The 15,479-nt window shown below is 23.6% G+C and overlaps 2 protein-coding genes and 1 pseudogene across 5 annotated transcripts in view; all 3 read left to right on the forward strand.

Annotated features, from left to right (window-relative positions):
- The window catches only part of LOC122858978 (adenylate cyclase type 6), a 31,501-nt gene extending 30,074 nt beyond the window's left edge, over positions 1-1,427 (forward strand). Inside the window, exon 20 of the mRNA XM_044162263.1 lies at positions 18-1,427. Within this exon, the coding sequence (XP_044018198.1) occupies positions 18-493 (476 nt within the window). The 3' untranslated portion in view covers positions 494-1,427. The remainder of the gene's footprint in view (positions 1-17) is intronic.
- Positions 1,428-2,675: 1,248 nt separating this feature from the next.
- On the forward strand, positions 2,676-6,714 carry LOC122858979 (proton-coupled folate transporter-like). 4 transcript variants are annotated; one of them, XM_044162264.1, is made up of 9 exons: positions 2,676-3,095; positions 3,877-4,040; positions 4,240-4,473; positions 4,535-4,886; positions 4,978-5,373; positions 5,447-5,578; positions 5,654-5,737; positions 5,798-5,954; positions 6,043-6,536. In XM_044162264.1, the coding sequence occupies exons 2-9, from the start codon at positions 4,014-4,016 to the stop codon at positions 6,149-6,151; spliced, it is 1,491 nt and encodes a 496-aa protein (XP_044018199.1). In that variant the 5' UTR covers positions 2,676-3,095; positions 3,877-4,013; the 3' UTR covers positions 6,152-6,536. The 4 variants fall into 4 exon arrangements, with proteins under 4 accessions (XP_044018199.1, XP_044018200.1, XP_044018201.1 ...); XM_044162265.1 differs by lacking the exon at positions 2,676-3,095 and adding an exon at positions 3,280-3,787 and having other exon boundaries at positions 6,043-6,714; XM_044162266.1 differs by lacking the exon at positions 2,676-3,095 and adding an exon at positions 3,280-3,808 and having other exon boundaries at positions 6,043-6,330.
- Positions 6,715-9,639: 2,925 nt separating this feature from the next.
- LOC122858980 lies at positions 9,640-13,332 on the forward strand (annotated as a pseudogene).
- Positions 13,333-15,479: the final 2,147 nt, after the last annotated feature.

Genomic DNA, 15,479 nt, shown 5'->3' on the forward strand with positions numbered 1-15,479 from the left:
AAAAATATTACAATTAGGTTTGACAAAAAGTACTCGTGATACAAAAGACTTTAAACACGTTGTGGCAATGGCTGATTATGCTTTACGTATACGTGATCAATTGGCATATGTTAATGAGCATAGTTTCAATAATTTTCGTATGCGTGTTGGTATTAATATTGGACCAGTTGTTGCTGGTGTTATTGGTGCAAGAAAACCACAGTATGACATTTGGGGTAATGCTGTTAATGTTGCATCACGTATGGATTCAACTGGTATACTTGATTGTATACAAGTTACACAAGAAGTTAAAGATATTTTAAGTGATAAAGGTTATTCATTGACTTGTCGTGGTACAATACAAGTTAAAGGTAAAGGTAGTATGATTACGTATTTTCTTGATGGACCAAGAGATACAAATAAAATGGAAACAATTCAAGAAAATGATATTTATGCTAATAGTAATAATTCAATTGATCAAAAAATTACATCGAAAAATGGCCTTACATATTGAGGCTATTTAAAAGAAAATCAATGATGATTAAAATACTATATATTTATAATAAAAACAATTTTTAATAATGATAAATTACATTGAGCTTATAGACTCTTTGATTTTATCTTGACAATTAATGTTCGATAATTGGTAGTTGTCTTTATTTGACTGATAAAAAATTCAATTATTGAATTAAGGTATCTTGAAGTTTGTAGTTTCAAGATACAATATTCATTTAATCAAAAATTTTGAAAAAATTCATACGTCATTGATAAAATAAAAAAGTAAATTTTGAAATTAATTCATCATGTTGATAATGATGAAATTAAATATATATTTAATAATTGCGCACAGTCATACCTTGAAAATTCAGATATATATATTTACAAATTATATAAATAAATAAAAAATATATATTTATTTCTATGTTAATTTTTTATAATAATTTTGTCAAATTAATATGAGTTAAGTGACAATGTTTATTATAAAAAAAAAATACTAATTTCAATATTGTGATAGATAATAGTTATTTGATGGTAAACTTTTTCATTATGCAGTAATAGTTTACTGCAAAATTGTATATACTAAGTTAAATTTTGTTGATAATGTTGAGAATTAATTATCTTAATGAAATTTTAAAATTTATATACGTATTATGAAACACTGAAAATTAAAATCTATTTTTATTTAAAACTAAAATAACAATAATTTAATTAATAAAAAGAAATTATTTTTGAATTATTGAAAACGAAATCGTTATTGGCACCGATACGGGGAAATTTACGGGAAATACGGGGACATTTACGGGTTTCACACACAATGTAATCAGTCCTACACACACAATGGTGGCTATATTTACCGTAAATTTTTCTGTAATTTGTATAAATGTCCCCGTAAGTTCCCCCGTATTCGGTGCCATTAGCGTTACTGTATTGAAAAAACAAATTTATAAAACGCATAAAATGTTTATTTTAGCATTAAATAATTACATTCCAAGCACCATGAACCATAAAATGTACAATTATTTTGGATGATACGATGATACGATAACATATTCTAGTCAATAAATAATAACTGTCAATTATTCATTTATTACTAATGAATAAAATTATTAAAAATAGTCAAACAAATTAATATTCTAGATAAAAAAATATATAGAATTAAACCACAACGAAAAGTAATTTTTTTTTTAAGAAATTGCCTGCTGGAATCAGGATTTGTATGAGGGGACCAGGGGTAGAAAATTATTCATCAGTTGTTTCTAAGTTACAAAAAATTCAAAACCAATGTAAAAGTTTAAAAAAAAAATTGATGTCTGATTTAATTAAACAATTTAAATAAAAATTAAGATAAACGTGGTGGTAATTGAATTAAAAAATATTGTTAAGTGCGATTCTGTATATTAAATTAATGGCTGCTACTGTTATAAATATGAATTTCTGCAAATAGAACTTTTTTGTGTTGCAGTGTGTTTGTAGAGTAAATATATATATAAATAATTGTTAGACAGATAAAATTCATGATGAATGATTTCTTTGAAACTTTTATCAACTTTATATATTTTATTAACTTATTTTTCTTGTTAAAAAGCATTAACTGACAAATTTATTATTATTATTTGAGTTGTGTAAAATAAAAAATCAGAACCAAGTATTATTATTTGAATTGAGCTAAGAAATCATCATTTATCACTATAAATTTCATTTAACACTATGAAATATGACAGTCAATAATTTGTAATAAAATAAATTTATGTTAATTTGTGCTAAATTTTATTAATATAAATATATAATTTTACGTATTGTTATAGTTATTATTAAAAAAAAAAAATGAATTGTAAAAATTATAATTAATCTTGAATGGCCTAAACTTAAATTCTATGCTTTTTGTGCGATAATAAATTCTGAAAAAATATAATTTTACCAACAAGAAAATTTATTTATGGCGTTTTTTAATTTATTATTTATTTTTTTTTTTTTTCTATACATCCAATAACGTTTTTAAATTATCCCACAATAAAACGAGAGAGTCACAAATGATAAAACCACAGCATTCGAAAAAATAGAAACCTATTGTATTTACACAAGATAATCGAAATCGAAATTTTATTTATAAATAAAATATAATTATAATTAAAGGTAATAAATTAAGTCAAGCTAATCAAATAATCATTTCCTTTTTAACATAACAACAATAAAAAAAATTCTCTAGTTCTTATTAGTTCAGCTGATTTTTTTTTAATTAGCTTGTAAATTCATTGCTAGAAATCGAAAAAAAAAAATTACAGTAAGTGCGTGCGCATAAAAAGACAGCTGGTAGATTTCATCATCCGCACGTGGAAAATAAATAAAAAAATAATCCATCAAAAGTTGTCTTGTCAAACAATTAAATAATATTAAAATATCCATAAATATAAAATGATATATTTGACAAGATTATTTAAAAAATAATTAAACAACAATTGTCTGTGTTATATAGTTTTGTGGTTTACATATTACTCAATTTTTTATTGTTTAAAAATAACTCATTGTAAAATGTGACACATGTGATGTTTCTCGCCATGAAAACAAATTATTTTTTATTTTATTTCAAATGCAAACATATTATTGCACAATAATTGGTAAGTCTAACGTCAATTTAATCATTATTTATTAATACCTTTTTTTTCAATAATTAATTTTTTTTTAAATAAAAATATTTAACACTATTTTACAAAAAAATAAAAAAATAATAATTGTTTATCAACAGTATTTAAAATATTGATAAAAATTTTTATTCAAGTCAGGTTGTCGATAAGCTTGTAGGGGAAATCAACAGAATATTATTATTATTATTATTTCTATTATTATTTGAAGATAAAAATTGATATTTTTTTTTTTAAATTAAAGGTCATATCAGTTAACAGCATTTAACAAAACACAGTCATGTTCATTCTCAAGAGTCAAGATTTTTACTTTGATTAAGCTTGACGACAATTCATCGTTCCACAGTCTACAATATCCTATATTCCTATACTCATTGGATTGATATAAAAAACGAAAATAAAAAGAAGCAATTCTACCGACCGGTTTCTATTATAATTATTATTGAATTTCGAGTAAATTTCTTGGCTCTTGGTATCGTCAAGCAACATAATATGTACGTGAATCGAAATTGCAATTGAGTGAATCTAACTTGCATGTGTACAGTTGTTTTATTTTTAAAAAAAAATACTCGAGTAAATGCTGATAATTTTTTGTGCAACTTATTATAATGATGATAGCTGATTTATTCGTATTTCATAATCATCAGAAAAACTGATAGAGCTATATGGTGATGCTTGTTATGTTTGCAGTTAATATTTTACAACGTAATTAATATTTTAATTTGATAATTTAATATTATTATATTTTTTATTTCAGATACTCCAAAAATAATATTGAAGAAGCAACAGAAGCTGCTTTCTACATATTACAATTTATCATTATTTTTTTTTCAATTAAATTTGATAATAAATATCAATTTTTTTATCAACAGTAATTATTTTTTGTAATTTGTTATGAGTGAAGAATCTCTACCATCTACGGTATGTTTATTTAATTATTATCAGATATATATTTGAAAAAAATAATCTTCAATCAAATATAAAAATTAATGATTGTAAAATTATTTTGTGTTGTGATTATTTTTTAATTTATCATTAAAGTGCAGAGATTATAATAATATGAATATAATTTATCTGTGAATTATTATATCATCATGATAATTATATTTTTCAATTTCAGAATGGAGGAAATGAAGAGCATGTTGAATCACATGGAATACTATCAAAGTATTTCAAATGGGTACGATATGTTTCGGTGGAACCAACAATGTGGCTTTACATGATGGCCTTTATGACAACAACTGTTATTGAACAGTCACTTTTCAGCTACAAAGCATGCAGAGTTGATCATAATTTAACTGAAGAAATATGTAGAAATCTTACAGCAAATAACGCTTTAAAAGAAAAAGTTCAGGTAATTAAAATATGATGATGATAAAATGATAAAATAAACATTAAATTAAATAATTTTTTAGATAACAGTTTCTAAATTTCATCAGTGGAATGATATTTCTGGTCATGTGGTACCAATTATATTGGCATTATTTTTGGGCAATTGGAGTGACAGAAGAGGCAGGAAATTACCCCTTGTAATTGGATTAACTGGTAAAGCAATATATTCTGGAATGGTTGTTGTAAATATGTTACAGCCAAATTGGAATTTAAATATGATAGTTTGGACAGCAACAATACCATCGGGAATGCTTGGTGGTGATGTTGCCATATTTGCAAGTTGTTTTGCCTATATTGCTGATGTATCCTCACACAAACAAAGAACACTCAGGGTCACAATCCTTGACATTGCCTACTTGAGTGCAATGCCAACAGGTAAAAAAAATATTAAACATCATTTTTTTATTTTTTAAACAAAGAAACATCCAGAAAATCAAGTAAACATAACTTATTTTTTCTTTTTCAGGTATATATCTTGGATCATATTTGTATAATAAAGTTTTTGATAAATCTTATACAATAATGTTTGCGATAAATACATCACTACTTGTATTGTCCATAATATATTCATTGATTTTTTTAAAATGGCAAACTAATGAACGCCAAAAGCCAGTTGACACCAAAAATATAATATCAGATTTTTTTGATAAAGACCATGTAATTAGTACATTTAAAACTATTACTAAAACACGACCAAAATTTGGTAGACTACATCTTTGGATATTATTTATTGCTATGATACTCTATATGTTTCAACGTGCTGAAACTCAAATGATTTTTTTATACACTCAACGTGTTTTTAACTGGGATGTTACAGCCAATAGTTATTTTCGAGTATATAAATCATCTTTGTTAATCATTGGTAAAAATAATTATTTAAATTTTTTATTAAACATCGTATTTACTATTATTATATTTTGTTTTTTGTTTATTAGCTATGCTTATTGTTGCTCGGACTTTGGATGGAGTAATAAGAGACACGTACATTGTGGCTCTTGGGGCATTGTCCCATGCTATTGGAAGAGTTTTATTTGCCACTGCTAAAACAACAACAGTATTTTATATTGGTATGTTTCACGGTCGACTAGGTTGTTACGAAATTTATTTTTTGAAGTTATTAAATATATTTAAATTTAAAACAGGTGCTAGTTTTGCTGCATTTGGACCAATTGTTGCTCCAACATTACGATCAATGACATCAAAAGTTGTACCAGCTCATGAACGAGGTAATTTAATAGAATGATTAAATTAATTGATAAATCCTAATTAATTTTTTGTTTTCATAGGTAAAGCTTTTGCAATTTTAGCAGTTTGTGATAATGCTGTTCCATTGATAAGCAGTCCATTGTACAGTCAGCTCTACATCAAAACGTTAAATTATTTTCCAAGTGCAATTTATTGGCTGACATTTGCAACACAAGTTTCAATATTATTCTTGGCTTTGTAAGAAATAATAATTAATATATTTATTTATTTTTAATTCTCAACATGATGGGTTAATATTAAAATGATATATATATTTTTTTTTTAGAATTATTCGGTGTACAATGAGGTCAAACGAAGAAGAATTTGAAGACAATGAAAATGAACAATCAAGTTCAGACAAAAGAACTACTGCTCAAGACAAAACAGAAGAATGAAAACAACAAATTATTTGTCAATTAAAATATTTTAATTGATCACCAAGTGGTCACTAGTACTAATCAATTAAATTTATAAATTTTTTAAATTATCAAAGCCCTTCATAATGTTGCTAACCGACTGATATTTACTCGAATATTACAAACTGTTATTTACTTATTCATTTTAATTTTTTTTTTTTTTTTAATTTGAGATTATATAGATGGTTGAATATTTTGAATATTTTTTAAATTATTAATTTTTTTAAAAGACATAAAAAATAAATAAATAATTTGATAATATTTTTTATAAACTTTTTAATTGAATTGTAAGTTCATGATAGAATTTTATGTGCCATATCATCAAATAAATGTTGAATATAATTCACGTAATGCATTGAATTGCATAACAAGTATTTTGCAGTTAAAATTTCTTCACTGAAAATCATGTTTTTTTTTTTTTCCAACTTAAAGAAAACAAAATGTAATAAAGCACGTATCATAATTATAATATTTAGCACAAACAGTGTAAAGATATTAAAAATATAATTAAAAAATTCAAGGCAATTTCCTTGTTTTTCATCGGAAGTTGTTGCAATACATATATTTTTTTTTTATATTTACTGATAAAATTGAAGAGCAATTTTTCCATGAATCGAATCAATCTTGTCTCTACTATAACTTTATGAGATTTTTAATATTCAAAAGACACAATATTTTATTTACTTGTTTTTTTCATTCATTGAATATATTTGCTTGATTAACTTACGATGAAAATTGTATATAATGTCTTTGAGGGTTCGAAATTATTGTGACTCTCACAAAAGTATTTCATCGACAATCGTGTCCTACAATTTCATCTTTTATATTCATTGCGCATTGCACAAAGCGTGCCAAGGCCCATTGGCTAATTACTATTTACAAGTGTATTTCAATACCAAAAAATCATCCAATATATTTAATCAATTTTTTTTTCAAATAAATATTATCATTGACTTGAATTTATTTCAAGTCATCATTCAATTATCGTCAACAAATGTATACTTAAATTTCATTTATAAATTATATTTCCGTATAATTTTTTATTCTTTCTCTGCTACTTGGTTATTGTTACCCAAACATATATCAATTTAAAATAACATATTTAATACATTGTTTTCCATATAATATTATATACACACATAAAATACAGAACGGTACTTCCGTAGAAGTGAAAAGTAACAGCAACAACCGGTCTCTACTACTTTCAATCGTCTCTTTCCTCTGACAACATTGAACGTTTGTAAATTCATCTCAAAGTTTTATTTAAAAAAAGTTACTTTTTAAAAAAAATATATATGAATTTGAAAAATAAAAGTATAATAAACATCAGTTTAAATAATTTCAAATAACGGATTTCATGATTTGAATTTTACACATTGCAAAAAATAAAAAAAATAAAAAATAGTAATTTAATATTGACCTAAATAAATAAATAGATGGTTATAAAATGAATTTACTGTCAACTATATATGAAGGAACCAGTATACCTTTTATATTTTCTATTAAAAAAATAAAAATAAAAAAGTGAATAATTTCTCTCTAAGCAAATTAAAACATGACTAGCATTTTCAAGTTTCTAAATAGATTTAAAAGTAAGCATTAAACGATGAAAATATTTATTTTTTTTGGCAATAAATTGGACCAATGTAATTTCGACAAATTTTTATAATTTATCGATAATTATTTTGTGGTGTAATTATTGATGATCATCATCATAATGAGCAATAAGATTAGCAGCTGATAATTTTGCGTAAAATCAGATAGTAATAATTACCCAAGCTAATGACTTTAAAGCTAATGATTTTATAAATAAATATCTATAACCAACGCCCATGATTCGATTAGCATCATCATAAGAATTGGCAATAAATAAATAATATTAAATGACATTAAATAATTGCATTGTCATGCTTTTCAAGGTCATCAAGATATAATTCTTTTATAAAAACGGTACAACACTTTCCTGTTTCAGTGGTGCTCATAAAACATCACTTTGATATATATATTTTTTTATAATAAAAAAATTAACAAGTGTATATAATTTTTTAACTATTTTTGAAATTATATATTTAACTATAAATTAATTGATACAGAGGACAGGATAATATATTTAATTACACTGATCACGTACTCTCGTACACGTGAAATAACGCAAGAACAAAAAAAATAAAATCCATTGAATAAATTTACGTCGTCTAATCATTTTTCTGATGCATTGCTATTTTTTATTATCTTTTATTTGATTTTTTTTTATTTTTGAATACATTGGAAATAATTGATAATGAAAAAAAAAAAAAAATAAATCATTTTGGTATGTTTAAATGATCAAGAGTTTAAACTATTTGAATACATGCAAATATTTGTAATTTAATAAACAATGATACAGGTAATAATAATATTTTTTTCTTATTGTATCTTTTGTTTTTTTGTTTCCGTCATAACTGAAGGTTAAAAAATATTCACTCAAATTAAATAACATATCACGTTCAACCTCTACGTTAGTCACAATTTTGCTGGAAAGGTGAAATGAAGTGAGTGAATCAAAAAATGAAAAAAAAAAAATAATATAATAATAGTAATAATAATGAAAAAAAAAGGAAAAAAAAAAATTAAAAAAATATTGAATTTATGAAAACAAAAAAAAAATAATTAATTTATGGATTTCTGATGTTTTCATTCAAATAAAAATAAAAATAAAATACTTGTTTTCATTTCGTGAGGTGAATTGACAACGTGTTATTTTTATTTTCACCTGGAAAAATATTTGAATTTATTCATTTATTATTATTTATATTTTTTAATATATTATTACATGATTCATGTTTTTTTTTTTTTTTTTAAAACAGTATGCTGTTGTTGTTTTAATTTTCAATTACAATGGAAAATTATTATGTACTTTGGACAATGAGTTTTTAATTTTATATATGATTATTTCCGGTTTATCTTGGAAGTTGTAATAAGTAACTAGTGGAAAGTTTGAATTGATATAATTTCAAATGGCTAAACTATTTCTAAAATATTACTATATAATTTATAAAAATGTATTTTATTATATTTAAAATTTAACTACAACAAAAATTTAATGAATAAATTTAAGTTTATACCAATTATTTTATTGTTGACCTACTGTCCTTCTTTATGTGAATTTTTTTATTTGAAAAAAATTTTAAGTAAACCATTAAATACACTTGTTATGTAATTATTTTTCTCATTTATTATTTAATTTTATTTTGTTATATAATTATTTGTTTATATTGAAAAAATGCAATTTTAATAACATCAAAAAATGCTAAATTATCAAAATGTATATTGGAAGTTTGAGCATGTATTAAGTATATATATATATAAATTGACGATGATCGGTTGAATTTGTTGCGTCATTTGATGTAAATGTAATTTGTCTCTTTGGTATTAATTTAAAATTTCAACTAAACGTTGTCCACGGACACTCACTGAGAACCATTCACTCTGCATTTTACGTGCACATAGTCTGCTTGAGTGAGTCCAAGCAAACACACAATTTTCATCCTGTCAGTCTTTCTTCCTGCTCGTGCGTGAATGGTCGTGGCAAAATATCTGTCTAATCATTATTTTTATTTTTTACATCATTACAGTGTTGATTTAATTTAGTTTTTTTTTTTGTTCTTTAAATCATTTTTGGCTGTTTTTATTATCTAAATTTTACTTATTTTATTTTTTATTTTAATAATATTTATTTGAAATTCAAGTGACGATATATTTTAAATAAAAAAAAATACCGGTCAAAATGAAGTTTCCCGCCGCAAGGCGGATAGTTAATATGCTTGTGTTGATTGGTTCTTGCTTTAATATGGCTGATTGCAATCAACCCTCACAGGGACCGGTGCTATTCTCGATGGTATCACCAATGTCGCAACAAGTGCAACAAATTTCCGTAAGTCCAATAAATTTCATTCAACTAAAATTATATTATAATTTTTATAATGATTGCACACCATTATTATAATGTAATAAAATAATAACCCATTTCACCTAACACTCAATAATTTCGAAATTAATAATTGAATTATCAAATCAAAAATTCACCGTATCAAAATTTAAAAATAATTTTTTAAATAGATATAAATAATAAACTTAAATTATAAAATATGTCTTATTATGTAATAATTTTTATATTGCAAATAGAATTTTTTCTTTTTTGAAATTATTTTTGCTAAATTGTTCGAGAAGAAAGGAAGAAAATTTTTAAATATTAAATTTAAATATTGATTATTTATAAGTGTATGTATTTTGTTTGTTTAATTTGACCAGTTGAAGACAAAAAATTCAAAATAATATTGGTAATTGTTTATGAACATATATAGTGATATTGAAAATAGAAAATTACTTTTATTTTTGTCTGATATAATTGTAGAGTATTTTAAGATTACTCAATGTACAAATTCACCCTCATTTTTTATTCATCTTATTATTATTTATTTTATACATTTTACTTTTTTTATTTATTTTTTCTATTTTACATTTTCTTTATATATTTTCACACTTTCTACATTACCCAGCACATGAGATTCAAGTTTTCATGTTTTTATCCCATTTTTATTTTTTTTGTTCATGTTTGATGCATAATATATTCAAAATATTAACATAACTATGAGCATATCTATAGTAAAACAGCCTTGTGCGTCATTAAGAATGATGAAAAAAAAAAAAAATAAAAAAATACAAATAAAAAGATCATAATCCTAGACCCTGAATAATTGAACTTGCTGAGTTCCGGAAATTTATTATATAAAAAAATAAAATGAATAATTTAAAGGTCTCCATCAGGTGAACTTGATTTTGAATATTTATTATTCTTACAATTTTTTATATATATTTTTGAAATTGTTGTTTCAGTAAGTGGTGTTGTACAAAGACAGAAGGAGCTACTTCATCATGTTGCTGACACTGCAAGCGACTATGGTACATATTCTATATTCATATATTATTCATCACGATATTGAAAATTAGAAATTTAAAAAAATAATATTAAATATTAATAAAAAGTGAAACTTTTGTTTTTCTTTATTTGAAATTTTAATTTAATAAAAATAATAATGATGATGTTTATTTATTTATATTTAAAATTATTTTTAATTACAGTTACAAATGCTGTGGAGAAGCCAAGGAGTCTACTGATGAACACGGCGATAATGACAACAAATTACAGTAAGTTATTAAATGTGGCTAGAAGACACTCATGCGATCCGCACTAATCCCAAAAAGGATAGTCGACAGTGCCGCATCAATTGGACTTGATTTCAAACTACGAAGAATACTGGAAAAATTTCGTTCAAGGATGCCATATGGATTTCCCGAATTAAGTGTACCAGTACTTGAGCCATTATTTTTGAGAAATATTCATCTTGAAACACACAATCCGGAAATTGGCGAGTAAGCATGAAAAAAAAATACAAGAAAAAAAAAAAAACACCTACTTTATACTAACTCACATCTACAAAAAATTAGCCAGGTTTTTTATTTTTTTTTCTCGTAAAAGAAAGAATAGAATGAAAGGAATTTTTTTGCTATTCAAGTTTTTTTTAATTTTTTTTTTTCGCCACAATGATTTGTGAAATGTGGGGAGTAAAAATTTTCAATTGATTTTATTTGTAATCCCTTGTTTAAAATGTCAACTGGTTTAGATCATTGACCTTGAAAAATACCAACAAAGAATTAATAATGAAAATGTCTCTAAAAAAAAATCAGTTTTTTTTTATTTTAAATGTTAATTTTTTTGCTGTTATTCTTCAAGGTCAATTATCAAAAATTTATATCACCTGAATAAGTTGACATTTTAAATAAAGCAATGCAAAAAAAAAAATCAACTAAAAATTTTAATTTATAAATGTAAGACCTAATTATCAATTTAGTTTTTTTTTTTTTTTTATTTGCCATCACGGTCTGGGACATGTATCCATTTCACAGACTGTAATGAAGATAAAATTTATAATTTTCACATTAGGTTTGTTTGTGTTGACATTAAAAAATGATATTGATAAAAAAAAATAATATACATAAATATTTGTTTTAAAAATAAAAAAATAACAAGTTAAATTTTCAGATTGATAATTTTTGTTGATAATGTAACAGTCAATGGTTTGTCAACATTTACTGTTGATCGTGCACGTTTGTCTCTAATTGGACCAACAATTGCTGTTAATTTAACAATACCGAATACTCTTGTTGATGGATTTTACAATATGTCTGGTACATTTGGTGACATGTATACAATTCATGGTGTTGGACCATTTGCAGCAACTGTTACAAATTTGCGTATATTTTTTGAAACAGTATTGGGCTATTCACGTGGAATGTATATGAAAAGTTTTGAGTTGGATTTTTCACTTGGTGCTACTAGTATACGTTTGGGAAACTTTATGGGTGGTAACGAAGTTGGTACTATAATGAATGAGGTACGTATTGTTTTGTATACTTGAAAAAAAAATATATGCAATGTTTATTTATTTTTTTAATTTGTATGAAATAATAAAATTAAAATATTTCATTAAAATAATTACTAACTTTTTTTTTTTTTTTCATATATTTTTTCTTTATTTTTTTTGCTTTTTTTTTCAACTTTTTTATTTACAGGTATTTCAAAAACTTACACCTGAGGCATTGGAAATAATAAAACCAGAAATATTGCCACAAATACAAGATTTCATTGCTGGACGAGTTAATGATACAATTTATCATTTAACAATGAGAGATGTTTTAATTTTTCTTATTGGCGAAAATGAAATTAGAAATTATCCTCATTTACTGCACCCATAGAAAAAACTTAAAACTTGTTATTAATTATTATTTCTATTATTATTATTTTTAATACTTAATGTAATTAATATATCTATTTTATTTTTTTTTCTTTTAATTAACTGAGTGCACATTTTTTTATATGCTTTTGTGTATAATAAAAATTTTAATGAAATATTAAAAAATCTCAATTCAAAATTACATAATTAAATGTATTTTAAATATTTATGAATAATATATATCTCGCTAAAAATTTATATTTATAATATTTTGAAAAAAATAATTTGTAATTTAAATTAAAAAAAAAATAAAACAATTTTGCTTTGATGTTTTTCGAATGACTTAAAAAGTAATGGATACGAGGAAAAAAAAAAATTAGCAACGGTTAATAAGACATCACTCAAATAAAGTACATAAAAAAAATATAATAATAATATAAAAGAAAAATAGAAAAAAAAAATGAAATACCCAGCAACTTAAGGTACAACCAGGGAAAATTAAAAATAATGACGATTTCACGAATTTTATAGAGTAGATAATTGAAATAACGATACACCTTTTTCTTTAATCAGTTTTTTTGTTATAAGATGTTTTTTTGGCTAATTAACTGTTAAAGATGGTCCTTTTTTTGAGGTTAAACATAGGCTCTTATGGAAAATGATGTTCAGCTTTTCATAATACCCCATCGAAATACTTGAAAAAATAATGCCATATATACCAAAAACTAAAGGATAAAACTAGAAAAAAAGACGAAAAATCATCACCCAAATTTAGTATAGGTTTTAATATTTAATTTTAATTAATAGAGGATAATAAATTTTTGTCTTTGTCTAAATGCTTGAGTGGAAGTGAGAAACAGTATTCTCTTTCTAATCTTTCGTCCTTTTCGCACTCATGAATATATAATGTTTTTAGCAAACATCCGCCAGATGTCTCTCATTTTGCCCTGGTTGTACCTTAATTGTTTTATTTTTTATAATTTAAAAAAAAAATGAGAAAGTTAAGAGTTATTATAATTATTAGTGTCAATCAATAATTAAACAGGAAATTAAAATAATAAATGTAAAATATATATTTTCTCCGGATAATTGTCAGTCAATTCTTTTTGTTTGTTGTATTATTAAAAATTCATTACCAATATTTTTTTTTTTTTTTATTTAAAAAATTCTCATTAAATTTCCACCAACATTATTTTATATTTTTAAATCTTTTTATAAAATATTTATCAAATTTAAAAAGAAAATTTACTTTTTCTAAATCTTGCTTGAAATATTCTTCTTTGAAAAAAAAAAAAAAAAAAAGACTAATAATTTAATCACCAAATTTATCTTAATTTCTTAGAGTGGTTTGCTTACCCACTGCCCGTAAAAGACTCTAGAAGAAAAAATTAATAAGTTTAACATCTGCTAAGAAAATTTATTGTCATTTAATTAACTAAATTGACAAAAATGTATAATATGTGGTTATCTGAAATATTAATAAATTTTTATTTCTCTCCCCAGGGAAAAAAAAAAAAAAACAATAAATTAATATCTAAAAAAAAAATTAATTGTACAGGCACGATAGTAAATTTTTTTTGTCATATTGTTAGGGCAAAAAAAAAAATAGGTATATGCCATGACAAAATTTCATTTATCAAGCTTCAAATTGATAAAAAACAAATTAACACCATGACAATGAAAAAAAAAAAATAAATAAAACAAATAACTCATGAAAAGTATTGATTTATCAGTGGGATATTCATGATACTTTTAATTTGATAGATGTTTTTTTTATTTGGCAATATATATTATAGCTGATAGTAGCTAAATAAAATGGAACACTTTGATGATATATCAATAGCTGTGTTTCGATGAAAATGTATTGAGCTTTGCAAGCTCGAGGCATCATTTTTTTGTTTCTTTTTTGGGAATATTGTAGCTGATATTGTCTAGGTGTTGAAAAAGCAACAGTTGGTGTTGTTGAGAGAGGGAGAAATCCACGTTTAAAGCTTGGCTTTAACAGCAATGCCCAAGTGCCAGTTGTAAAGAGAAAAATTGTTGAAAAAAACGGATGGGCATGCGTAAGATAAAGCAATAATATATCCCGAAGGTATTAGACCTTAGTCTCATTGAAACGTCGTCTGTCGACGGTCGTGCATAGTATTTTTTTTTCTTCAATAATTGACAAAACATTTTCACATTTTTTTATAATCATTAAAATAAAATTATTAATATACAAAAAGACAATAAAATTATATGAAAATTCAAGCACAAAGTACAAATAAATTACCTGAATTAAATAACTAAAATATAATTTGTTTTTTTTTTTATTTTTTATTTTTTAGAAAATTGACAAAAGTGGTTAGTTGATTAAAAAAAAAAAAAATCATTATTTTATCTTGTATTATAAATTATTGCACATAAATATTTTTTTTTTTTTGTTTTTTTAATTTATAATAATAATTATTTACTATTATTTTATTATTGTAAGTGGATTATACACAGAGTAAAGTGTTTATTTGCGTTTATTATCATTACGAAGATAAATACAC

This window comes from Aphidius gifuensis, linkage group LG6 (genome assembly GCF_014905175.1).
Source record: "Aphidius gifuensis isolate YNYX2018 linkage group LG6, ASM1490517v1, whole genome shotgun sequence".
Lineage (NCBI taxonomy): Eukaryota > Metazoa > Arthropoda > Insecta > Hymenoptera > Braconidae > Aphidius > Aphidius gifuensis.

Excerpts from the sequence above, each read along its gene's own strand:
- LOC122858979 (XM_044162264.1), top strand. The coding sequence starts at position 4,014 with ATGAGTGAAGAATCTCTACCATCTACG. Across the intron at positions 5,374-5,446 it reads ATCATCTTTGTTAATCATTG|CTATGCTTATTGTTGCTCGG; the intron begins GTAAAAATAATT and ends TTTGTTTATTAG. Across the intron at positions 5,738-5,797 it reads TGTACCAGCTCATGAACGAG|GTAAAGCTTTTGCAATTTTA; the intron begins GTAATTTAATAG and ends TTGTTTTCATAG.